Below are 24626 nucleotides of genomic sequence, written 5' to 3'. Positions count from 1 at the left end.
TTTTTCCTTGTCTGTGTGCAAGCGTCTAAGAGCCAGTCCCCAAGAGCCAAGAATCGTCAAGGCTTCAAACAGCCTCTGGAAGCTGAAAAACAATCACTGAAGGCCTTAATATAAGATTTGAATCAATGAAAAGACATGATGTGATCCCTTATAGAAAGATTGGATACCTTTAATCGTAATTTTTACTCTAAATTACTCAATTAGAGACTTGGGTAAGACAGTTTTAAGTTTTATTAAAAAAAGGAACAATAACAATAATAAAAAATGAAAAAAGAATTGTGACATGAGGTTATTTGTACAGGAACAGGCAGAGTGAATAGAGGACCATCAGAGCACCGTGTCACTAGTGACACAACCAGAGGGTCCCCAGGGGGAACACAGACATGGACTATGTTAACATAATAATGTGCTTAAACTGACAGATGCTCTCGCTTGTTTCTTGGATTGAAAAAATGTTTTTGAAGTACTTCTCGAATATGGCTTCTATCTTAAGCGGCAGCTGGATGAATTTATGGTTCTGGAAAAGCAAAAACAATAACCTTCTTAGCCATTGTTCAATGAGCCTAGACTCCCAGTGTCTCGGGTACTCCAGAGCCTCATTTAGACTCCTTCAGATGTCAAGTGAGAATCAACCCAGTCAAGAGGAGTTTATATTCCCTGATAGCTTGATTATTTCTTTTTGTTGGGAAGACAGAGAAGCAAAAATAGCACTACAGGTTGAATATCCTTCATCTGAAATGCTTGGGATCAGAAGTGTTTTAGATTTTTTTTTTTCAGATTTTGGAATATTAGGATGTACATAATGAGATGTCTTGGGGATAGAACCCGAGCCTAAACACAAACTTCATTTGTGTTTCACATAAACCTGCTATGGATAGCTCAAAGGTAATTATATGCAATATATTTAATAACTTTATACATGAAACAAAATTTCATGCTGTGGAATTTTTCACCCATGATGTCATATTGTCCCTCAAAACATTTCAAATTTTGGACTATTTCATATTTTGAATTTTGATGTCCCACCTGTAGGTCACGCTCTAATTCTTATTCAGAAAATCGTCAATTTAATTTTTTAAAACATTCTTGCTATTTGATTTTTTTTTGCTATTTGATTTTTAAAGACAATATTATTCATAACAGCAAAATATTGCAGAAATATCCAAGGCCAATCAATGGTGTCTTCTTGTTTCCTTCACTGTTATTCTTCGGAAATCCTTGTTAGCTTTTCCGTAATGGCACCAGGAAATTCTGATGGAAAGTGTTATGGTTTGTATGTGAGGTGTCCCCAAAAAAGCTCACGTGTGAGACAGTGCAAGAAGATTCAGAGGAGAAATGATTGGGTTGTAAGAGTTTTAACCCAATCAGTGATTTAATCCCCTGATTGGGATTAACTGAGTGGTAACTGAAGTGGTGGATGTGGCGGGAGGAGGTGGGAATTGGGGCGTGGCTTTGGGTGTCTATTTGTATCTGCAGAGTGGAGTCTGCTTCTTGATCACTGATGTGAGCTGCTTCCCTCTGCCACACTCCCCAGCTATGATGTCCTGCCTCACCTCAAGCCCCAAGGAATGGAGCTACCTGACAACCTCTGAAACTGTGAGCTCTCAAATAAACTTTTCCTTCTCTCTAGTTGTCCTGGCCAGATCCTTTAGTCACAGCAGTGAAAAAGCTGACTAGAACAGAAAGAAATCCAAGACTTTGAAATTTGAGAAATTCAGTTTGCTATCTTCTTTTAGAGAAGAGCCACACCAGTTGCCTTTAAAATGCACTTCTACTTCCTGTGGAAGACAATGGGTCTGCAGGGGCAGTTCTTCATGGGCAAGAATCAAGAGTCTGCAAGCGAGCAGACTCGGAGTCCTAGGGTGGTGTTTGCCATGGCATCTGCTGGTTTGTTGTTATTTTTCCCACTTGTGCCCCAGGGCTCTTAGAATATTTCCAGAACTTTTGTGGCTATAGGCTTGCCACACGGGAGGGCAATCGTAACTTTCTCTGATATAAAATGAAAGGCAAAGTTACTTAAAGAGAAAGGTTAGCAGGGGACCACTCACTCTGTAGAAGGCCTTGTTGTTCAGAAAGATGAGGCGCATGTCCCGCACAAACCCCGCCACTCGGTGATACTTCTTCTTATTCAGCCTTTCCTTGACCTTGTTTAACCACATGTGCTCCTGGGGGTCTTGAGTCTGTTGAGGAGAACACCGAGGGAGGGCCATTAGCATGGTCCAGGCCTGCCTCCCACACATCCCAAATGCTATGGTCTGAAGGTTTTAGACCCCACTTTCTCCAATTTTTGTTTCAAAATGCTCACCCCCAGCGTGATGGTGTTAGGAGGTGGGTCTTTGGGAGCTAATTATGTCAGGAAGGCGGAGCCCTCAAGAGTGGGATTATTAAGACTCCAGGAGGTTCCCCTCTCCTTTCCACTAGGTGAGAACACAGTGAGAAGTGGCCCTCTGTAGCCTCTCCAGAACCCCCCAGGCCGGCACCCGGGCCTTAGACTTCCAGATAAATTTCTGTTGCTTCTAAATCCATTAGTCTGTAATTTGTTGGACAGACTGAACAAAGACAACTATCAACAAGGCAAAGATGATGGGAGCTTGGACTCATAGGATTCAGATCACAAATTTGACTAACGCAAGTTTCTGGCTTTGTTGCTGTTACTTACATAATATGGTTCTTGGGCAAAAAAGGCACTTTGTGAATAACAATAGACCTTCAATAGGATCAGCTCACATTTCTGTAAAAGACAGAGGAGATTTTAAGGAAAAGGTAGCATGGAGAGAAAGAGCCAGAAGCCTGTCTAGAGAGAATGCATGGCTCTCAGACCTGCGGGCTCCTTGAAATAAACATGGAATGGGGATTTTCTCTGGAATGTAAATTTTGGTGGTAAGTCAGGTAGTCAAAACATAATACGGGCCAATGATTGCCATGGGGCACCATTTCTCCCACCTCTGCCAGTCTGTGCTTCTCTGTGTGAACAGAAAGGAGGGGGCTTCAGGGTCACACTGACTTACCAGCTGTTCCTCAGGCAGCATAGGCCTCTTTAAGACCTCAGATTCCAGATGACATGGTTGGCTTTCTGGGTGCTTTTCCCAGGCCTTTGTCCTGCATAAGGTGCAAATCCACTGGCTCCTGAGAGGTCAGGCGTAAAGTGAGCAAGGGCACCGTCTGTGAACCAGCCACCGTTCCCATGGCTGCTAAAGTTCAAGAGTGTCTAGTAGTTTCTGCCATGTATCCAATGTCCATATAGCCAAGGACATCCCCTTCCATCAATAGTGGTCACAGAGTGGCAGTGTGTTGACTGAGATGCCCCAGGGAGTGGTGGACTCTTGTTCACCTCAGAACTTGGAATTCCCATCTGAGTCACTGTGAGCCTTGATCAACTATTGGAATTTACTACTTTAAGCCCAGAAGTTCTGGAACTTGATGAGTCAATCAGACCCTAGTTGAAATCAGGAAACCAGTTCCCATTTCTCGATTGGGCCGAGTAAGCACAGCGCACAGGCTAAGGCAGCCTCTCCTCTATCTGTGCCAGAGCTGTACCTGGAATATGAGCTGCAGAAACTTCTTGGAAGGGAAATCTACTGACAGGGTATCAGATGGCTTCCATTTGCCCCAGGATTCATTCTCTAATCTCTTCCAGGTTCTAGGAGGTGCTAGGAGGGTCTTGGTAAATCAGGTGGACACAATGACCCATCCTAGCAATGTCAGCCTCTTCTTGGCCACCCAGTGCTTACTCAAGGGCCCCATTATGTGCCCATGGTGAAGAGATGGGAACTACAAGTGGGTTGGACAAAAGATCTTATCTGTTTTCTGCCTCTGCAAATTGCCCAACCTGTCAAAAGCAGAGGCTTACACTGATCCTCTGAGATGTTGCACTAGGAGCAGGGGACCACATCACAGAAGGGCAGTGCTCTGTCCCCACAGGGACAGTCACATTCCTGGTAGAGATCATTCTCCTGGCCACCGTAATTCTGCCCACAAAACCACTCCCAGAACCCCTTATCGACCTCTGTGGAGTTATGCACCCCATCACCTCTGTTCCAAAGACACACAGCAAAAGAAGTGCATCAGGGGGTTAACACCGACAGAAGTCACAGGTCTTTTTAATGTGCCCAGTTACCCAGACTCAGTTGGCTTGATAGACTGCTGGGCTGGACTTCTGAAGGCTCATTACAGAACCAGCTTGATCAACTTTGCAATGTTCCCACAGCAGATGATATATGCCTAACATCAGCAGTCAGTTTCGGATATTACCGCCTGTCAGAGTGCACGGTCTGGGAACCAAGTAGAAGAGGTGGGAGTGACAGGCAGCTCTTACTACTATACCCAATAGGGGCTGGGATTGTGGCTCAGCGGAAGAGCGCTTGCCTAGCATGGGCGGGACCCGGGTTCGATCCTCAGCACCACATAAAAATAAAGGCATTGTGTTGTGTCCATCTACACCTAAAAAATAAATATTAAAAAAAGAGGTGGGAGTGACAGCTCTTAATATTATACCTAATAACCACTTGCAAAGAACTTTTGCTTTCCATGAAATCTACGGTTGCCAGCACCATTAAATAGCTCTGGATGATGCTTTTGGATCTCGAGATGCTAAGCATCCTGCTCCTTCTGTCACCTACTAGTGACAGAAGCTCTGCAGGATATGTATGCACAGTGAAAGGAGCCATACCCCAAGAAGAAAGGACAAGGGGTGTGGATGAAGGTGCTTTACCAACCTCTGAGCATCTATGGGTGGGATGTGGCAGTTCTGATGGTAGGATCTTGAACAAGTACTGCAGAAGACCAGCTGTTTCTCTTGGCGGCATACTTCACACTTATTTGAGTTTTTTTGCTAGAAGGGAAATGGTGTAGACATCACTGGGATTTGTGAGACCCAGAAAGTTACCATGTTGGGATTCTAGAGTGTGTGGGCTTTCCATGTACCAAGGTGACACTTATAAACCTCTCTCCTCAAAATATTAAGAAACAATATTGAGTGGAGATTTTATAAGAGGACATTCTGGTCTACCACAAGTTCAGAAGACAGTTGCTATGTGCCACACCAGAACATTTTTCTTCATGAAAACAGTGATTCTGACATGGAATAGCTTGCAACAATAGCATCAAAAAAGGATGAATTACAAATAATCTGATATACTTATTATGTGTCTGGTAAAGTCTGGTCCAGGAACACAGTGTCTTATCTAGTTGTCTATTTTTAAAATTGACTCAACAAAGGGCGAGTCAATTAAATTAATGAAATTTAATGAGATGGAATAAACTTCTGAGATATCATTGTGTCCCATAGTCTTGGCCATAAGCTCCCCAGGAGTTGAAGAAAGGGCCTGGCAAGAAGGTCCTAGACTGTGGGTTCTGTGCCTGGAGGGCCCTGGACCTGTGGCAGTACCACTGGATAGAAGGACCATGGGTGCAGATGACCAGGTGAGTGCCAGGGAGGACAGGCTCTGGGAACCTGGAGGAAGAACCCCCATGACTCAGCCAACTTGTCATGTGAGGTGTGGAGCACCATTTCTAATGTCCAAGGAGTATGGTCATGGCAACTGCCCAGGGTTGAAGAACGAGATTCTACCCTCATTTTCTGTGCCCAGGAAAGAGATGGTAAACTTGTCCTAAAAAAGGAAGATAGCCGGGCCCAGAAAATTGGCCAGTACTGAATTTCAGACCAATCTCAATTTATATGACCTTTAGCCAGATTTAGTTTCATTTAGTTAAGTTAAAAATTTGACAGTATTTGTCAGGATTGTGGAGAAACTCACACATGTTAAAAATGACAGAATTTAGGTCACGATAGAAATTGGCTAAGGAAGGAGCTCACTGTTAAGCAAGGGAAATTACATTTCCCCTCTTTTTTTGGTGAAAATTTACATAACAATAACATGTGGATAATTTCTGGGTATGGGGGCCATGTGTCTATGTTAGAGAAATACCCAGAAGGATGGGCCCTGCCTCCTCTCCTGGAACCATCTGAGCAGAAAGAGAAGAGTTCAAGGAGAACTAACTGTCTGGAGAGACGTGGGTAGTGCCTCTAGCCCTGGCTGAAATACCTGCACCGTAGGCTGGAAGGAGGAATGCACATGCTCATGTGACCATCTAGTGAGGCTGGGGTGGGGATTCTGGTGGGTAGGGAGGAGGTGAGGAGGTGACAGGAAGCACCGTTCCATGTCTTCACAGTTCTCAGGTGAGACCTCTGTGTCTAGTCCTTCTAGAAATACTCTCTCTGCTTCATTCCATGATACCCCATTCTCTTGGGGTTTTCTCTAACACTCTGTCTTTCTTTTCAGGTTCTGCCCTTGGAACGTGGGAATTCCTTGGGACTCTGTCCAGCGTCCTTTGTTCATTACATTCTTCTCAACGGCCAGCTCCTTCCATGACCAAACTTACCACGTGTGTCCCAGGACTTTTAGACCTGTATCCTGGTCTCCTTTAGAGCCTCCAAACATTAAAACTCTGATCTTTGTCCTAGTGAAATGCATTTTGTCATGTCTAAAACCCATCCTGGCACAATACCCATTCCTTGTCTTCCTGTGTCAAATCTGCTCCTCATTTATGCTCCTCATCTCCCCCACAACCCACCCAGAAGCCTGGAAGAGAATTCTGATTCCTCCTGGTCTCCATCTCAGGGATCCGACCCTATCCCAGTCCTGCTCTTTCTCAGTGCTTCTGTAAGGTCTGCTGCTATGAGGGTGCAGAGACCCTACTTTGAATATTATAAGCCAAAGCAAAATGCCCTGCTATTTGGGTTTAAAATCATTAGTAGTCATTCCTGGGCCCAGTGAGTTGAGGTGATTTAATTATAATTTCTAATTTCTCTTGATCTTATAAATTCAAGATAAGAAGAAATCCAAAAGTCACCCATATGAGCAAATTCTAGGTGGCAAGGTGTATCTGGCCAATGTGTTCCCTTTCAATAAGAAAACTTGAGTGGTCTGTTAGGGAAGTCATTGGGCACACCTCCAAGGACTCCCGAGGTCACCCTGGCATACAGCCTGGCAACCATTTTTCCTTTTTGTCCTAATAGGTGAGACTTGTGGATGCTGACCATTATTTTTAATTTTCTGGGTCAAGGTTCCTGAGTCATCATCCTATAAATACAGGGCAAGTGGGCCTTGAGAAAGAATGATTAATACAGGCAAATCCCATGCTGGAGTTATGTGGTGTAGGAAGCCTGCAGACTTAAGGTTTCCTTCCTTCCTTTTTTCTTTCCTTCTTTCCTACTTTCTTTTATGATGGTGATTAAAAAAAAAAAAAAACCAGGGACTAGAGCATGCTAGGCAAGTGCTCTACCATTGAGGCACATCCCTGACCCTCTCTTTAATCTTCTTAGCAAGAAAAATTTGTTCTTTTGTTTCTAATCTGCTGTAGAATAGAATCACTAGGAAGTTTTTAAAAAATTCAGGGCTGGGGTGTGGCTGAGTGGTAGAGTGCTGGACTGGTATATGAAAGGCTCTGGGTTAGATCCCCAGCAAAAACAAAAACAAACTCTCTCTCTCTCTCTCTCTCTCTCTCTCTCTCTCTCTCTCTCTCTCTCTCTTTAGATGGCCTGGGGCTCCATGACCAGAGGTTTTTCAACTCAGTGTGTCTGGGTTGGTGGTGAATGTGCCCAGGTGGTTCTAATTCACAGTCATCAGGTGAGACCTCTGTGTCTAAGGCAGTAGTCTCTAGATCAGCAGCATCAGTATCACCTGGACGTGTTAGAAGTACACCGTCTTGGGTTCTACCCCTCAGGTGCTGAATCAGGGGCCAGGATGAGACCCAGCCAGTGGTGGCCTGCCTGGCTCCAGGGGGATATCACATACACTACAGATCGAGCAGCCCTGGTCTACAGTCACTCACAACAGGGGCTGCGCTAAAGAAACTAATGGAGGACTTTGGAAAATCATCATTCTTGGGAAGCACATTAAACCAATGACATTAGAATCTTGGGGGTGACCCCCACCCCTTGGTGATTGCAATGTGCAGCCAAGGTTTTCTTCTGAGCAAGGGCTGGGCTTGAAGAAGGGCGAGGACATCCTCACTCCAACAGTTGCCTTTTCATCTTCACAGAAGGTTTGACTATGGGCTGCAAGAACCATGACTGTTGTCAATCAAGTTATCCAGACTCCAGATGTGAGAGCTCTTCAACCACTGAAGGGTCCCAGCTCCAGCACAGGAACACTGGCTGCGTGGGGGTACCTAGATCTTGTTAGGGCAGTGCATTTGACAGCAAACCAGAGGGCACGGCAACCCCCATTTTTTATCCCTCTTGCTGGCATCCTGCATCAGTCTAGCTGCATAACATTCTATAATGAGAGGTGCCCCCTGCAGTTGTGCAAAAACCAGACCTACCTAAAAGGTGCATCTCATTGTCATGAAAAGAATCCAGGTGTGATTTGGCTTAGAAAGAGGAGTCATCTATGATTTGGGCAGACCTCAAAGCAGGCAGCATTATGACAAGCCGAAAATGGACAGGATGCTTGGGAACAGAATGCTTTGCACATTATTAAGCACCAGCCAAGCAGTTTGAATAAAAGCGCCCTGTGATTTGCTGAGTGGTGATGGTTTTGTCCTAACCAGCTACAGTACTCCCGATGGCTCCCTTGAGACTGGCCGCAGGGGCTCCAAGAAGGAGCCACTTGCTCTCTGTGCATATCTATGCATGATTAAGGACAGGGTCCAGGGTCCACACCTTGAACTTGCCAGCTGGGCCCAGCCTGTTCCCTCAGGATGATACTGAAGACCATCTTGAGCTCTTTGCCTGCTTCTGAGTGGATGTCACATATTTTTCTGTCCATCTTTCCATCTCCACTGCCTTCTTTAAAGAGCTGTTTTCCCTCTCAAACTTGCTGCACCCCCTAATCTTCAGGCCAGACCTGTATTTTCCACTCAAGCTCTGCCTCTAGAGACCCCAGTTGTCTAAGTTCAGCCTCCCATACCCACTTTTGAGGGGAGATGAGGGCACGGGAAGTTTTCCAATTAGACTGATGGAAAAGGTGCTTTCAGTGGAGACACCCAGCCTCAGAGCCATGTCCCTGGCTGGTATTCTTTGTTCATTACACACAGCAACATACTCCAACAGGGAGTGAGCGCGTCTTAGGGAGAAGCAGACATGATACAGGACATGTACCAGGGCAGAGGTCTGGGGATAAGCTGGACATAGTACTTACATAGGGGTCAACTAAGACATTGTTGAGAGACTCCCGTGTTTTCCTCTGAAAGAGAGAAACTTGAAGTGAAAATATTGAATGTGATGTTTTATTAACCACATATTTGAATAGACTTATTTATTGAAGGGATCTAGGCCATATCCCTCTATTTGTTTTGTACCTGCTTTTATGGGCTATTTGCCTAATGAGAATGAGAACACATTAAATTATGTGTCAGTGACCGTTTAGTCCAGTGAAAATTCCTTTCCCTGGCTCTAAGACTCAGGGGGACTCTGTGTGAAGTCGTGGAGGGAGTCTGGCCCTCCTTTCCTAGTTGAGTTGGAGAAACCTCACTGATGCTCCTACCTGCAACCCTCCAGTATTTTCTCTCTATAAGGAGGTGTCATGCCATCCGGAGAGCTGCAGTGAGAATTAGGCTGAGGACTCATCCTTCAGGGCCCCCTGTGGTCATATGTCCCAGTCCTGGAGGCCATGCCGATGTCCCTCAGAAGACCTCCACTGCCTCCTACAGCTCTCCTGGAGCCCCTCCCTGAAGATAAAATGTGTCCATGGTCCTTGGGGCTGCAGCACCTCTTCCTGAAGAGAAGAACCTTTCCACTTCCCCTGAACCCCAGGAGCTGGCATTGACCTTGGATACCTTTGAAATGACGTGTACTCCTTCCAGTCTAGAGCGTTGGTGGCCTCACATTTGCCTTCAGCCTGGAGCAGAGAGGTCATAGACAAAGCACCTGATGTGAAGCAAGGTACAACTGACTGAAGAGGTGACCATCTCATGCTCCTCTCTCAGTGGCCTGGAATGGGCCCCCACTGTATTAGTTATTCTCTCAGGTGAGACAAGGAGAACGCAGTCCTTGGGGCCTGCTGTCTGGGCCCCCCTCGGCTGCCTTTGGTCAAGCTCATTGCCTGGCACTAGTACTGCTCCCCAGATGGCTGGTGATTGAATACTCGAGGGCATGAAGAGATGAACACGGTTATAACTTAGAGAAGAGGTTTCTTAGCAGCCAGGAAGTGATCATCTTGCACTTTTAGATCTTATTAGCCCAGAGAGTCTTAGCTATCACCAGCAGGTTGATCAGGAAATGCAGGAACAGAGAAGATGCTGACAGTAGCACCTGCCCCATGGCACAGAGAGTGACGTGGCCATCAGAAGCCCACGGCCATGGGAGGAAGGCCTTGGAGAGAGAAGGATGAGAGACGTTCAACCCAACTGATCATCCTGGGCAGAGTCACCCCTGGCTCTGGGGCTGCGAGGACATGTTTGGTCTTAATAAATAGATCAAATAATGTCTCTTTTTCCAGAAAACCCAGTGGATCCAGAGCCTAGTCACTGAGTGTCTGGTCATGAAGCCAGTGAGCAGAGAGTTCCAGGAGTTGGCCTTGTGAGGACTGGATTCTTGATGTGGTAGAGAAATATAAGCTCACCAAGGTCAGAGGTCAGGGAGTGGCGGTTCCCCCATCTCACCAGGTTCTGGGACAGCCAGGCTTGGAGAGGCCATGCAAGGCACCGACAGGCTCACACCTTCCCTGCAGTCCCCACAGCAAGGAAACTGCTCGTCCATGCACTCCACAGACTACTGCCATGAAGGAGAATCCACCTTTATGGATGGAAGTGAGGTCTGTACACACCCTCTGGCGGGGTCAAAGGGCCTCTCACAGAGGACAAGATTTTCCATGTCAGCAGCCGTAGTAATCCATATTGTGTTACTATAACAAAATACCCACGTCCGTTTTTATTAGAAAAACAAAGAAAAAAGAAACAAGGTTCTGGAGGTTCAGGAACCAACATCTGATGATGGCCTTGCTGCAGAGTCCAAAGGTGATGAAGGACATCACGGCAAAAGACAGGGAGTGCGTGTGGACAGCATCTGGTCTCGATCCCTGTTCTTACAAAGCCACTGTATTCAGCCTTCGGGGCTCCACTCTGGTGACCTTATCTAATCCTAATCACTTTCCAAGAGTCCCACCTCTGGACACCATCGTTGGATTCAGTTTCTGTCCTCTTAATACCTCACAAAGGGGATGAAATCTCAACACATGAACCCTTGCGGAGCACACTCAAATGACATCCAAACATCACGGCAGACTTTCAGGGTACTTCTGCCTTCAGTCACTATATTCTCAAGTGTGTCATAAAGGAAAAACAATTCTCTTGAAGAAGTGTGTGTGTGTGTGTGTGTGTGTGTGTGTGTGGTGTGTACGTGTGTGTGTGTGTCTAGTAGAGGAAAGACAGAAAAGAAAGGGAGTCTGGTTGCTCCCCTGTGATGCACCCTCCCAGGGGAAGTTTACAATAGGTGGTCTGGAGGGACCATGGGATGTTTCTCGGGAAACTTTTGCTCCATTCTTATTTCATTGAAGACACAACCCCTCAAACAGTGACAGACAGTGCTTAAGATGAGAACGCAGAGACAATGGCCATTAGAAGTATTGTTTTGTGAATTTCTAATTATGCTTGCTCTTCCAATTCCAGCCCCATTACTTTTTTGTTTAATTCTAAGATAATGTGGCACTCAGACCTTTCACTAACACATACATACAAGGACAGTTTTGCTTTATTGTCTATTTTTAAGGATTGTTCCCACCACCGTCCATCTCACGTGTTCTAATGCTCAAAGAAGTTCTGACCTCTTATGCTAAGAAATGTTTAAAAGCAGCAACTACACAAACACCATTTGATGAAGTCAGATTTTATCATAACTGATCAATTTAAAACAGAAATGGAAAATCAACAATTTGACGGTTGAGACATTGGCAGAAGGTCATGGGATAATCACCTTTTTTCTTGTTATTGGTGGCTTTGGTAGATGCCCTGCCTGAAAGAGAGAAAAGATTGATCAATGATGTGATGATGGGCCCTTATTTTTGACTTTTGAGGGTGGTATTTCTGACTGCCTTCCAGATCTTTCTACCTGGATGTCTCACTGTCAACTCAAACTCAGGGTGTCTTCGTGGAGGTCATTTTCCATGTTCCCCAGGGATTGAAGGACATTTAGGCTCTTCCTTCTGGCCACATGACCTCTACAGCCAGCCCAGTGACTGTTGGGTCTCATTGCTTCCAACTTCTCAACACACCCAGGAGCCAAGCTTCCGGCCATCCCTTTTGCACTGTAGGATGCCCTGTTCTACACTGTTCCTTGTCAGAGCTGGTCTCCTTTAAGACCAAGCTCGGTTCAAATTTTTCTATGCAAGTTTCCTCAACCTCAGAGCTTTCCGGAGATGACCACCCCATTCCCAGCTACTGGAGCTGTGTCTGTTGGTGCCTCCTGTTACAGCAGTGGCACCTCAGTCCTGCTCTCAATGTGTGGCCTTAATCCTGGCTAAGGGCTCAGAGACTGGATGCCCTCCTCGATTTGTATGTTGCTCAGTAAATATTTGCTGAGAGCAGACCTTTTCTTTACTTGTGCCACAAGTAAAGGTCACCTGGGATGTACGCAGAGGCAAAACACACGCAGGTGTTCATCTGCAACAGAGACCTATTCCTGTTTCCTCCATGTTGGCAGCTGATGTAGGAGGAAAGGAGTTATTTTAAAATGCATTTTATTTATACTCTTTTTTTCAAGAGTAAATTTGAGGGGGCTGGGCTGTCTTGCTCAGTACAAGAGTGTTTGTCTTGCCTCCTCAAGGTCCTGGTTTTTCTTCCTAGCATCTCTCTCTCTCTCTGTCTCTGTCTCTCTCTGTCTCTCTCTGTCTCTCTCTCTCACTTTCACCCAACAATTGTTAAAGAATCAGTTTGATGTGGTCTATCAAAAGAGATGTTGTTGAAATATTCTGTCACCAGGAACTACCCACACAGATGCATTATTTTCGGGTATGTCATGGGTGACTTTTAACATTGGCCCTCCAGGTTTAAGAACACTTTCTCCCTCCACCTTAAGTGACTTTCATGTGACCAGATCTCACAGCTCATTAATGGCAGAGTCCTGGCCACAGGGTGCCATCCTGCCTTCAAGGACATGAGTGAACGTGCTTAGAGGGCCTCAGCCAGCCAAGGTACCGCCTCAGTGGCACGTCGTAAGGACACTCGCATGATGACCTGAGAAAGGGGATCACGATGGGCTTCGGGACACCGACACTCTGCGGAAGCCTGGTGTCGATGTGGGTGGGCCTTTGGTGGAAGCCATTTGTCACAGAATACCTCTATCAGTTCTTTCAGGGTCCATCCATGGCAGCGCAGGCTTAGCTTCCAGTTCTTAGCTGCTGCGTGGTTTCCTCTGATCTCAAAGTCCCTGGGGGTGAGCCATTTTCCATCCTCAGTCCTTATGCTCTTCGTCTGGGCCCCTGCAAGACCAAGGAAGCTGAGCTACCGGCCAGGAAACGCTGCAGTGGACCTCCCTCATGCTGGGCCTGGGCTGCTGTGCGTCAGGGAACGGATTCCTCTCAGACATCAGGGACCCCAGTCCAGCCCAGAAGGCAAGGACAGAGGGGGACCCCCCTCATTGTGTGTGTTTCTTTGACCTTCATGTGATGAAAGAAATAATTACCACTGATGTTACCTTCTTAAAGTATTTTGTTCCATCAAAAGAGAAAAAAAAATGAATGATCCTAAATAATGAGCAAGATTATTTCTTCCCCTTTCTCTACACCTCAGGATGGAACCAGCCTGGGTTTCAGAAAGTCTGATGAAGGCACAAAGCGCCTGCTGAGATTCTGCGAACCCAGGTGGCCATGTCAAAGTTGTCACTACAGGTGCATCTGCCTCATCTTGTGCAACACCTTCTTCCTGCTAATGGCAACTGATGATTTCTCGTATTTGGATTCATGGCTATTTGATGTTAAAAGTAATTATGGATGTGTTACGGAGGAAAACGTTAAATCACACATAGGCAGTAGAGTCACAGGGCAAACACTGATACCTGGTACCCACAGAACTGTATTGTGGGAGGGAGGATCAATTAGGAGAGATGAACATTCATGCTACACTTTAAATTATAATTGGCAAAACCTATTATCTCTTTTTTCCCCCTCATAATAATATGGTGAGGGAAACTTTATTATTCTCATTTTGTAGAGGAGGAAGTTCAGGGTCAGAGAGACTGAGTTCCTTGATGCTGATGACACAGATGCTGTCTGCCATGGTTTGGATATATTTAGAGTGTGTTTCCCAAGGGTTCAGGTGTTGAAGGCCTGGTCCTTATGATGGTGATGTCAATGGTGGTGAGACCTTTAAGAGGTGGGGCTGCTAAGACGTTCTTAGGTCACTGAAGCTATTGCCTGGGAGTACTTAAGGTAGTTGCTATGGGACCCCAATCATTCTCTAGTTTTCCTATCTTGTGATGTGATCTCTTTCCCTACTAGAGACTCCCACCATGATGTCATCTTACCATTAAGCCATCACCCAGGGCCAAACACAGGAGGCTGACAGCTCTTGGACTTCAGACTTTGAAGCTATGTGCTAAATAAACATTTTTCCTTATAAACTATCCTTCCATGGGTATTTCATTATAGTAATGAAAAATAAACCAATAACCTGTTGGTATAGCTAAAACTTGAATGAAGGTTTTCTTTAAAGTCCTGTGCTCTTCCTACTTAAAGCTGGACAAATGTTCTAGGAAACAGCCCCGGGAAGATGGATGTTGAATTTCTCACATGTACACATTTTCCACCAGGTGTTGAAATGTTTCTCACTGCATCGGGTGCTAGATGGGCATCCTGTGGGCCTTTTTCATGAATGAAAGGGTAGATATCTTGGTAGGGTAACATTTTATGAATTTTACAAGCGTGAAAATGCCACATTACTGCAGCCTATCTGGGATGTTGTGCCATAAAGACTTAATACCAGATAAGATCCTTCTATACTGGGGCTGGGGTTGTGGCTCACCAGTAGAGCGCCTGCCAAGCACATGCAAGGCCCTGAGTTCAATCCTCAGCACCACATAAAAATAAATAAATAAAGGTATTGTGTCCAACTCAACTAAAAAATAAATATTAAAAAAAGAAACTTCTATCCTTAGAGAGGCTTACTTGCAAGTTGGACCCCTGGCTGGTATCTGGGAATATGGATCTTGGAAGCAATTCTACCATTACCCAGAACTGATGAGATGCCTCACTGTGTCTAAACTGTCCAACATGGTTTATGCAGAAAACCTGTTTTCCTCCTGAGAGTCGGGATTTTGGAATGTGCTAGGCAGAGGGTGCCTATGAAATTCACCTCTGGTAAAAAAATCCTGGACTCTTAGGCTCAGGCCAGTCCGAGTAGAAGACCCTTCACTGTGTTGTCACAGTTTGTTGATGGGGAATTAAGGGAGCACTGCGTGACTGCACCAGGAGGGACCCCTGGAAGCCAGCCTGGGCTTCCTCTGGATTTTGCCACATGGGCCTCTTATCTTTGCTGATTTTATTTCCTTCCTCCACTTTAATAAATCCTGGGTGTGGGATGATATCCTGAGTCCTAGGAGTCCTCCTGGTGGGTCCCCAGACCTGGATCTGGACCCAGAGACCCCCACACAGAGATCTACTTCCTGAACAAAAACCGAAGGTAACAAAACTCACCTTGCTTAAATTGCTTCTTATCGAGAGTCCCCTTAGCCTCACCACAGGTCACAGGAAGTTTAGGAAGGTTGAAATTCACATTTTTTTCTCTGGGAATTGTTGGACCTGTAAAGAAGTAGTAGTAGTAGTAGTTGTTGTTGTTTTGTTTTTAAATTCCATCTTCCTCTAAAACTGTGCACTCTGTCTCCCCATCTATCTTGAGATCCCTCTTTTTTAACTCAAAATGTATTGGATTTCAAGGTTTTTCTTTTATGGCTGCTTAGATGCCCATCGATAATGTCACCCTCCACTCCCACCTTCTGAATTCCTACATGAAGCCTCGTGAGGCAAAAGCTGAGCTCCCAGACTTGTGGGGCCACAACTCCTACCGCACAACGACTTTCCCCCTGGTGTTTTGAAGATGTATTTCTAATCATGTTATGACTTTGAGGTTCTGCACGTAGAAAAAAAATAACCAAATTTTAGTCTAGTCTCCCATTCAAGGCATTGACTGGGGGAACAGGGCAGGGTGGCACAGGGCACCTAATGGGGTAGCTTCTCTCTCTCTCTCTCTCTCTCTCTCTGCTCTCTGAGTTGCTTCACTTATCCTCCACCCGAGCTTCCTCAATGGCTCAGGGTGGGGGCTCGAGAAGAAACTTCAAATGGCTCAGGGACCCCTGCAGTCCCCACTGCCTTTCCAGCCAAGATCTGGGAGATCCATCGAACACACAGCCAGGACTTCACTCTGGGACGGGGACAGTGAGCTGTCTATGGCTTTTCCTGAGTCATTTCAGAGATACAGACTATTAGAGCTGGGGGAGCCCCAGCAGGGAACTTGGTCTAATTTACCAAACACCCTTCCCCACATCTTTACAGATGAGGAAACTGAGCCCAAAGTGGCAAACGACAGGCTAAAACCACGCAGTCCAGGAAGTCTGGGGGTTAGAACGTGGGTTTGGTGTTACTTCTGTGCCATCTACAGCTTTCTACCTGGCCAGAGAAGGGTCCGCCAAGTATCATGACAATCACAAATTTTATATTTTTTTCTTTATATTTCTCTCCTCAAAAGTTATGGGCATAGTGAAAGGAATTGCAGGACAGGGTGGCCTGGGGCCTCTCAGATCAATTGACTAATCAATAGAATGGGAGTTCACGTGATCTGCCATGTGGTTGAAACTGACCACTGCCAACGAAGATCCTAATGTTCGGAATGGGCTCCATAAACCAATGATGGAAACTGATTTATCACTCAGAACGCAGAGTATAGAACAGGAATTTAGGTGTTTAATTATTAAAAGTCTATTGATCGCATCTTTTTACCTCTTTTTCTCCCTCTTTTCAAGGGTCTAACGTTGACTCTTTTTCTCCCTGAGAAAGTTGAGAAGCAGCACGATTATCTCTTGTTTACAACATTGCATTGCAAATAACCATGTTTTTCAAAAACACCATTTAAATGTAATTTTTCAGGAGCTTGTTTAGTACTTAAAGAAAAACACAAATGCCAAGATCAAAAGTCAGGCGCTTCTTCTGTAAAGGTAGTAAATATTTAAGGTTTTGTGTCCATGATCTCCAGTGCAACTCTTTGACTCTGGAGTTGTATCAGGAAAACATCCAAAGACAATATATAAACGAAAGGATGTGGATTTGTTTAAATAAACCTTAAAACAAACATTTGGAGAACGGAATTTGCCCTGTGGGCCATAGTTTGCTGACCCCTGACCTACACTTAGTTCTAAAAGTAATGCTGCAAGACATGGTGGCGTCTGTTGCTTGGGAGACTGAGGCAAGTGGATTGTGAGTTCAAAGCCAGCCTTAGAAATTTAACAAGGTCCTAAGCAACTTAGAGAGATCCTGTCTCAAAAAAGTATATACAATCATATATATATATATGGATTAGGGATGTGGCTCAATGGCTAAGTGCCCCTGGGTTCAATTCCTAGTACCAATAAAATAAGAATAAAAGTAATGCTTACCTGAGATTCACCCTACATTTCTTTATTAGTATCCACAATTCATCCCAAACACATCTGAAACACTGATTTATGTTGTTTCCCAAGCAACACGGTGAGAACGATATGAAGAAAACTTTTGTCTCTACTAACTCCTTAGAACAAATCTATTAAATGGGTACTACAACTATTCTCACTTTCAAGGTGAGGAAACTGATGCTCAGAGATTTTTAAAAAACAAATTAAGGGCTGGGGCTGTAGCTCAGTGGCAGAGCGCTTGCCTAGCATGTTCGAGGTACTGGGTTCCATCCTTAGCACCATATACAAATAAAATAAAGGCATTCTACAGCTACACAAAAAAAAACTTCATAAAAAAACAAACAAATTAAAGAAAGGTAGTGAAAATTTCCTTTGGGAAAGAGAAAAAACGGCAATTCAAGGTCTCGGGACAGACCTCATGGCAGACTTTATCAATCACACGCCCAAACTTAAACTTGAAAGATTTTTCTACTGAAAATACTGCAGAAAATGGCCAAGGACTTCAAAACTAAGCTAGTGAAGGTTACTCAAGGGGGGGGGGATTTGTAGAAATTAAGGCTCAAAGTCTAAGAGTTATAGAGCTAAAGACAGCACAAAAAATTGACTTAAAAGATATTTAAGAAAAATGTAGAGTCTGATTTTATGTGTTGACTGGATGTGCAGAAAAAAAAAAAGGAAAGATTGAGTCACTCCATGTGATTATTTAAGACTGTATCATTCAGTTGTTTGTGGCTGTTAAAGTCAGGGACATGGAGTGCCCGCTCACACTTCTCAAAGCCTGTGCCTGTGATTCTGTGCTCATGGCTGTCATTGTGGGGTGCTGATTTGGGCAGTACAGATCCTAGGAGAAAACTCCCCCATGTACACTGTCATACATGTGCTTTCCTTTAAGCAGGTTGTGACCACCTCAGAGTGGATGTTATTTTATTTTCTGAACCTTTGCCGTAAGAGTTACTCAGAGGTTTTTGCTTTTATGTTTTTAAACCTCATCAAGATAAAAATGGCCCCAGATGACATTGATTGATGATTCACATCCCCAAATCAAGTTTGTCTTACCTCACAAGGCATCACCCTTAGGAAGTTAATTAAGATATTACAGAGATACATGCAGTGAGGAATTACTAACCTTGCATGAAAGAACAATCAACTTGGCTATTATACTCAAAGTTTTAAGAAGAACAAACAAAATGGGAAATTGGAGTCCTCAAGGAGGTAGATGAACCTTTTTTTTTTTTTTTTAACACTCCTTGATTGTGCCTCAGAACAAATTGCTCTAATTTGATCAGTTTCAAAGAATATGATTGGGGTATGATAGTTCCTGGTGGCCAGGGTGAAAGATCATTGACACAGGTATGGTTCTCTGTGGGACTCTCTCCCTGTCACTCAGGATGCGGAAGGGACACAGGCCAACTCTCTCTCTTTCTCCACTCCTGGTTCCATGAGACGACACCTGTTCTATCTGCTCTCTCCTTTCCCATCAGGTGGCCAAACTGGAGCCCCAGCCCTGCTTTGGAAGATCCAAACTGGATCTTCCCAGCAACAGCCATTACTTCCTCTTAGTCTCTCTTTGTTTAAATCCTCCTAGGGCTAGTGGGTTAGCTAATCTCTCCTTTCAATCAAAACCTGTAAGGGCAAACAACTTCAGGGCAGAGAAACAAAAGATCATTGTGCTCCCTCTTAGTTTATGGCTTAGAGAAATTTGGATTGAAGACCAGATCATATTTGATAAAGTGCTGCTGAACTTGGCTTTACAACGGCTTGCCCTATCTTACAGTCAGGAAGTAAAACACCTGGACAGAGCAGGATTTAACTGTTTTTCAGTAAACTAGTCTTAGTAACCACTTTACTACTACTACTACTACTACTACTACTACTACTATTAAAACTCTATATCAACTCAAAAATAACAATGTGGTCAGAAAGAATTGAAAGTTATTAAAAATAATTTTGTTGATAAGTGGGACTAATCATTCTGAGCAAAAGATGTTAGGATGTTTAGGTTCCAGCAGATGTCTCAGGATCCAGGAATGGTGTGATGGGATCCTAAATCCTCACGCAGAGTGCTGGTCTACCCCTGCATCCCAGAACACGATAGGAAAGAGGGAGCCTGGTTCTGCAGCATCAGACTTCCCCACCCCCAGGCCTTATGAAAGAGCCTACATTTTTTTTGAGAGAGAGAGAATTGTCAGACATCTCCTTCAAGCCAATTGAGAAGTCTTTAAGACATCACTGCGTCTGGCCATGGGAATGTGAGGGATGTAGACACGATCAGACTCACTCCTGCTCTAAGTGTGAAAGTTATGGCTAGAGGGGTCAGTGGTGGCAGAGGACTGTGCTGAGAGCCTACAAAGGAACAGAGAAGAACCATGATTGCCATGGCCTCATGGAGACGCTGTAAATGGGAGCAGGACTGGAGCGTTTTTGAGAAGTACTCTGCCCGAAGTAACTGCAGCAGGGTGTGGACCTTCTAGAAGGACCATTCAACACCTTAATTTCAAAGCAAGTTTGTCACTATTAAGAATGGACAGGCAGTGAAGATACTGCTTTTGCTCTACTAGTGAGAAATTTATAGCCTATATGTATTTATATTTATAAATATACGTATGTTTCTGTATGTACATATTCCATTTATACATACATATACACGTATCCAGAGAAGGTTAATTTTAGACTGGCTGAATCACAATGGGGCAACCTAGGAGACAGGCAGATAAATGTCTTCTCTGCTTGCTTCATCATCCCTTTACCACAGCTTTCTCCTGGCTGAAAGAGAAACTCAGCAGAGTTCTAGAAGGATCAGCAAATTTCCCAGGGAGAAAGGGGGCTTTCTACATGGTAGGGTGGAACCTCCACAGGTGGGATGGAAAGACTGAGGATCTGGTTCAGTAGACAGAGGTGAAGATCTGCAGGTGGACTCCAGGAAGAGTCCACTGCTGTTCCTACCCTTCCAGGCAGCAATGGTGAGGGGCCATGGCAGACACTCCATGGGCCCGCTGTTCTCCCTGCAGGACAGGCAGCTGTCCAAGGTGCTTGCCGGGTTGGGTGGGAGATTCTCAAGGGAAGCCACGTATGAACGTGATGAGCCTGGGAGGGCAGCCAGTCTGACTCATGTTATTAGGAGTAAACTGAGGCAGAAGCGGCGAAGGGGCAGACCCGAGTCTGCAGGATGACCACAGGGCGTCAGAGAAGAAGGGAGTGGATACATCACCTGTATGTGTGTGTGTGTGTGTGTGTGTGTGTGTGTGTGTGTGTGCGCGCGCGTTAGCTATTTTGAGCCTTGGGAGGAGTGGCAGACTCATCACTCAGGTTTTGTTTGTAGTGTATTATCTTTCCTTCCCTGACCCATTTTGGAAATTGACAGTATCTTATATATTTCTTAACAGTCAGCACATCTACATAAAGCAATTAGGGAAACAGGTTTGTTACTAACGAACAAAATAAAGCACGAGAATTTAATGTTTGTTGAAAACGTTTCTTTTCCTTTCTTACCTTTTGGCCAACCTCTTTTCCTTTGAAGGGCATTATTCTGAATTGAGTGGAATCTATGTCTGCCTTTCTTTATTTCTGAGAAAAAAAGGAAAAATATAAAACAGTTGCATTGCATAACAGTGTTTTTCAGATTTCTACTTTACTGTAACTTTTCAAGAGTCTGATACATAATGAAAGCTATGTAGTCCATAGCCTTGCAAATTCCAAGCCTTTAATAGTAAGTAACCTGGGCTCACATGAGATTCCATTGTATTTACTCTGACCTTGATCCAAATTCATTTACTCCCATGTCAATAAAAAAATTAACATATTATACCAAAGAATATTGTGATAATAATAATGATATCTAACACTTAAGTGCTTATTATATTCTAGATAGTGATACAAGATACACACACACACACACACACACACACACACACACACACACCAGGATTGAACCTAGGGGCACTTAACCAATGAGCCACATCCCAGCACCTTTAATTTTTTGAGACAGGGTCTCACTAAGTTGCTTAGGATCTTGCTAAGTTGCTGACACTGGCTTTGAACTCGGGATCCTCCTGCCTCAGCCTCCTGAGCCACTGGGATTTCAGGTATGTACCACCAATACATACATATGCTAGTAAATTTAGGAAAGAAATTTTTTTAAACCCCATTACCAATGAAGAATCTGAAGCATACAAAAAATTAAAAAACGAAGTGAAACATTGTAGATTTCCTTTGGTTGAGAGGCAGAAATCAATGGTAGCAAAATAAGAATTTGGATTGTTCAGGGAGAAGGGAGGATGAGCTACAAGGATGAGACACTAGCATCTTAGCCCTGGTCAAAGAATTTGGGCTGAAAAGAAAATGAAAGTCACCAAAGACCTTATTTAAATAGTTTTGAACAGATAATAGCATCTAAGAAATTAACCAAAAGGACACTGCCCCAGGGGAATTGTAGAGATAAATGTTAAAATCTTAGAAAGCCTTAATAAGGTTAAAGACAGCAAAAAGTGGTTCACTGAAACCCTATCTCAGGGAAAGGTGCTCTCAGAGTCAGTAGTTAGTGGGTGTGGGTGGAGAGCAGTGAGGTGGTGTGTGCAGGCACAACTCACCATGCCAAGATACCCTCTTTCTCTCCCCTGGTTCAGCTGTGAACACCTTAGGCAAACACAGACTCTTTTTCTATCTCTCTGTGTCTTTCTCTGGTACTGCTATATTCACCTTTCATCAAAATATGTTGAAGTCAAACAGATTAAAGGCATAAAGTTGTCTGGTTCAGTTGACCCAAGCTCTCCTCATTAAGAGATCTCGGGCTTAAGACTTCCAATCCCATAGAGCTCCTGGACTTTCCTTTAGAGTCGTTCTTTTTAAGTTTTTTTTTTTTCTCAAATGTAATTAAGCATACAGGAAATGTGGCTGTTCTTGGATTTCCTGTCCAATTGCCATTGATTGGCATCCTACACTGCTATAGAAGTGAGCTAAGAGCTCCCCTCTCCTCAAGGAAAGTGAGAAGGCTTTGCCTTCAAGGGAATTGGCCTGCATCTCTAGGAATTTGGAGGAGCAGAAATATTTACAGCCTTGACCCTGGGACAAGTACAAGGGAGACCCTGCTAGGAACCAGCCACAGGCCCAGTGGAGCTTTGAGGAAGGACAATTTTCATGAGCTTCCCCGGGGAAAGGAGGAGTTCAGTTAGGTCTGCTTGAAAGATACTCTGTGCAGAAAGATCACTAGGATGGATCACTTGGATGGTGGCCCAGCAGAAGGGTGGATCTCCACAACCGGTTGAAGTTTCTGCATTAAGGGAACTTAAGTTGAGAGATTTCCTCTAAATTGGGTCTCTAAAGAACTAAAAAAAGAATGTGGCTCATTCATCTACCCTATCTGGGAGACATCAAGGATCTACCAAAAAGACGGCCATGGGAACCAGTAGAAGCTCAAAGGAAAAAGACCTGGGTAAGTATAAATTTGGATATGACAAACATGATAAAGATAGGAATGGAGAGGAAAATGATAGAGATGCTAGAAGTAATGGAAAGAAAAAGAAAGAAGCCCTGACACCACTACTACATAAATACACTAGAAGTATTTTATAGACACAAAACATTGTAGCCTGTGCAGCAAACAATGGAGCATCATATGTCTTCTTCCTCCAACACCCAAGCACAACACGGTGTGTGCTCTGAGTTTGGTTTGAATAACTGTTTCCCAGGCTTAGAACCAACATGGTTCCAGGGCTGTAGCTTTGCCTTCATTGATTTGAGTTCCCAACGTCATTTGAGTTCCCACTGTCTATTTCTCCTTGTTCCACCAGGGGCTGGATCAATTAGTTACAATACCCCCTTCTAACACTTTGCCCTCTCCTCCCATTTCCCAATCGGGGTGGCTTATCTCTGGCTTATAATTCTGTGCTGCACCCCAGGTTCCAGCTCATGCTCATGCCAAAGGGTCTCAATATAGAGAAGGCTTGGTTTGAACCAATGCTTTCCTCATTTGGAGGAAGTAGTGACTTTGGTTGCAAACGTGAAGGGCAAGTAGGCAGGCTGCTGCTTGTCACCCACAATCAACCTCTCTTTATTGTATAAGAAGAGAGTTATGGCTGCCCTCGTGGATGCTGGTAAGAGATGATATTTCTCAGCCTCACTCGCAGCAAACTCTGGCCAATGACCAAGTTTTGGCTGATGGGATTTGAGTAGAAGACTTCTTTCCAAGAAACCAGTGGTGGTTGTTCCGTTCATTTCTCCCATTTCCACTGGTTGAGAGACAGCAACCACAGGTCAGCCTTGTTGGACCCAGAAATGGTAACCACATGTCAAGGAAGGCAGATTCTTCCTACCACCCTGAACTGTTAAATGAAAGAGATATTCGTTGTTTGGTGTAAGCCTGCATTGGGGGATATCCTTGTTACAATGACTTAGCCTGTATTCTAAATAAACCAAGAGTTAATCAGTTATCGTGGTTCATTGGAGATTTAGGGGCTGCAGCAAAGGTGAGATCTGGAAGAAAGATCAGGACCACAGCAAGCTCAAGGAGGGAAGGCTAACATTTCTCCTTACCTTTTTGGAGATGGTTTACTTTATGAAGTCTCTTTTTCCCTTCAAACAGAAAAGAGAGAAAACAATCCTTTAGAGCTATAAACAAAGGTTTACAAGCTTTATATATAAGTAGCTTTTAAGTATTCTATTTTTAAACCTTCATTCCACTATGTTTTTGTGAGGCTAAATCCCCAGCTAGAAACACACCACCTTGGTTATTGTCACATAGAAAAAATTAACACAAAAACCTATATTTGCATTGTCAATGATTTCTTAAAAATAAAATTTACATGAGGGTTTTTTTTTAAAGAGAGAGAAAGAGAGAGAGAATTTTAATGTTTATTTATTTATTTTTTTAGTTTTTGGTGGACACAACATCTTTGTTTGTATGTGGTGCTGAGGATTGAACCCGGGCTGCACGCATGCCAGGCGAGTACACTACTGCTTGAGCCACATCCCCAGCCCAACATGAGGGTTTTTAAAAAAATTTTTTTTAGTTGTCAATGGACCTTTATTTTATTTC

The 24626-nt window shown here is 44.2% G+C and overlaps 1 protein-coding gene across 6 annotated transcripts in view; it reads right to left on the bottom strand.

The window, feature by feature from the left end:
- Window positions 1-226: 226 nt before the first annotated feature.
- Window positions 227-24626, bottom strand: part of LOC308630428 (nuclear autoantigen Sp-100-like) — a 52097-nt gene continuing 27697 nt past the window's right edge. For 5 of the 6 annotated variants that reach the window (XM_081260444.1, XM_081260447.1, XM_081260446.1 and 2 more), the window contains 12 exons: window positions 24125-24163; window positions 21086-21160; window positions 16929-16976; window positions 15630-15734; window positions 13276-13418; window positions 11915-11953; window positions 9144-9188; window positions 4716-4831; window positions 3009-3126; window positions 2660-2731; window positions 2049-2180; window positions 227-517 (listed from right to left, as the gene is read on the bottom strand). In XM_081260444.1, the coding sequence (XP_081116570.1) occupies window positions 389-517; window positions 2049-2180; window positions 2660-2731; window positions 3009-3126; window positions 4716-4831; window positions 9144-9188; window positions 11915-11953; window positions 13276-13418; window positions 15630-15734; window positions 16929-16976; window positions 21086-21160; window positions 24125-24163 (1061 nt within the window). In that variant the 3' untranslated portion in view covers window positions 227-388. The remainder of the gene's footprint in view (window positions 518-2048; window positions 2181-2659; window positions 2732-3008; window positions 3127-4715; window positions 4832-9143; window positions 9189-11914; window positions 11954-13275; window positions 13419-15629; window positions 15735-16928; window positions 16977-21085; window positions 21161-24124; window positions 24164-24626) is intronic. The other variant, XM_081260445.1, reaches the window with a different exon arrangement.

Source organism: Spermophilus citellus, assembly GCF_964194105.1.
Source record: "Spermophilus citellus genome assembly, chromosome: 11".
Taxonomy (NCBI): Eukaryota; Metazoa; Chordata; class Mammalia; order Rodentia; family Sciuridae; genus Spermophilus; species Spermophilus citellus.
The sequence above is the reverse complement of the archived record's forward strand: the minus strand, read 5'-3'. Positions and strand labels throughout refer to the sequence as shown.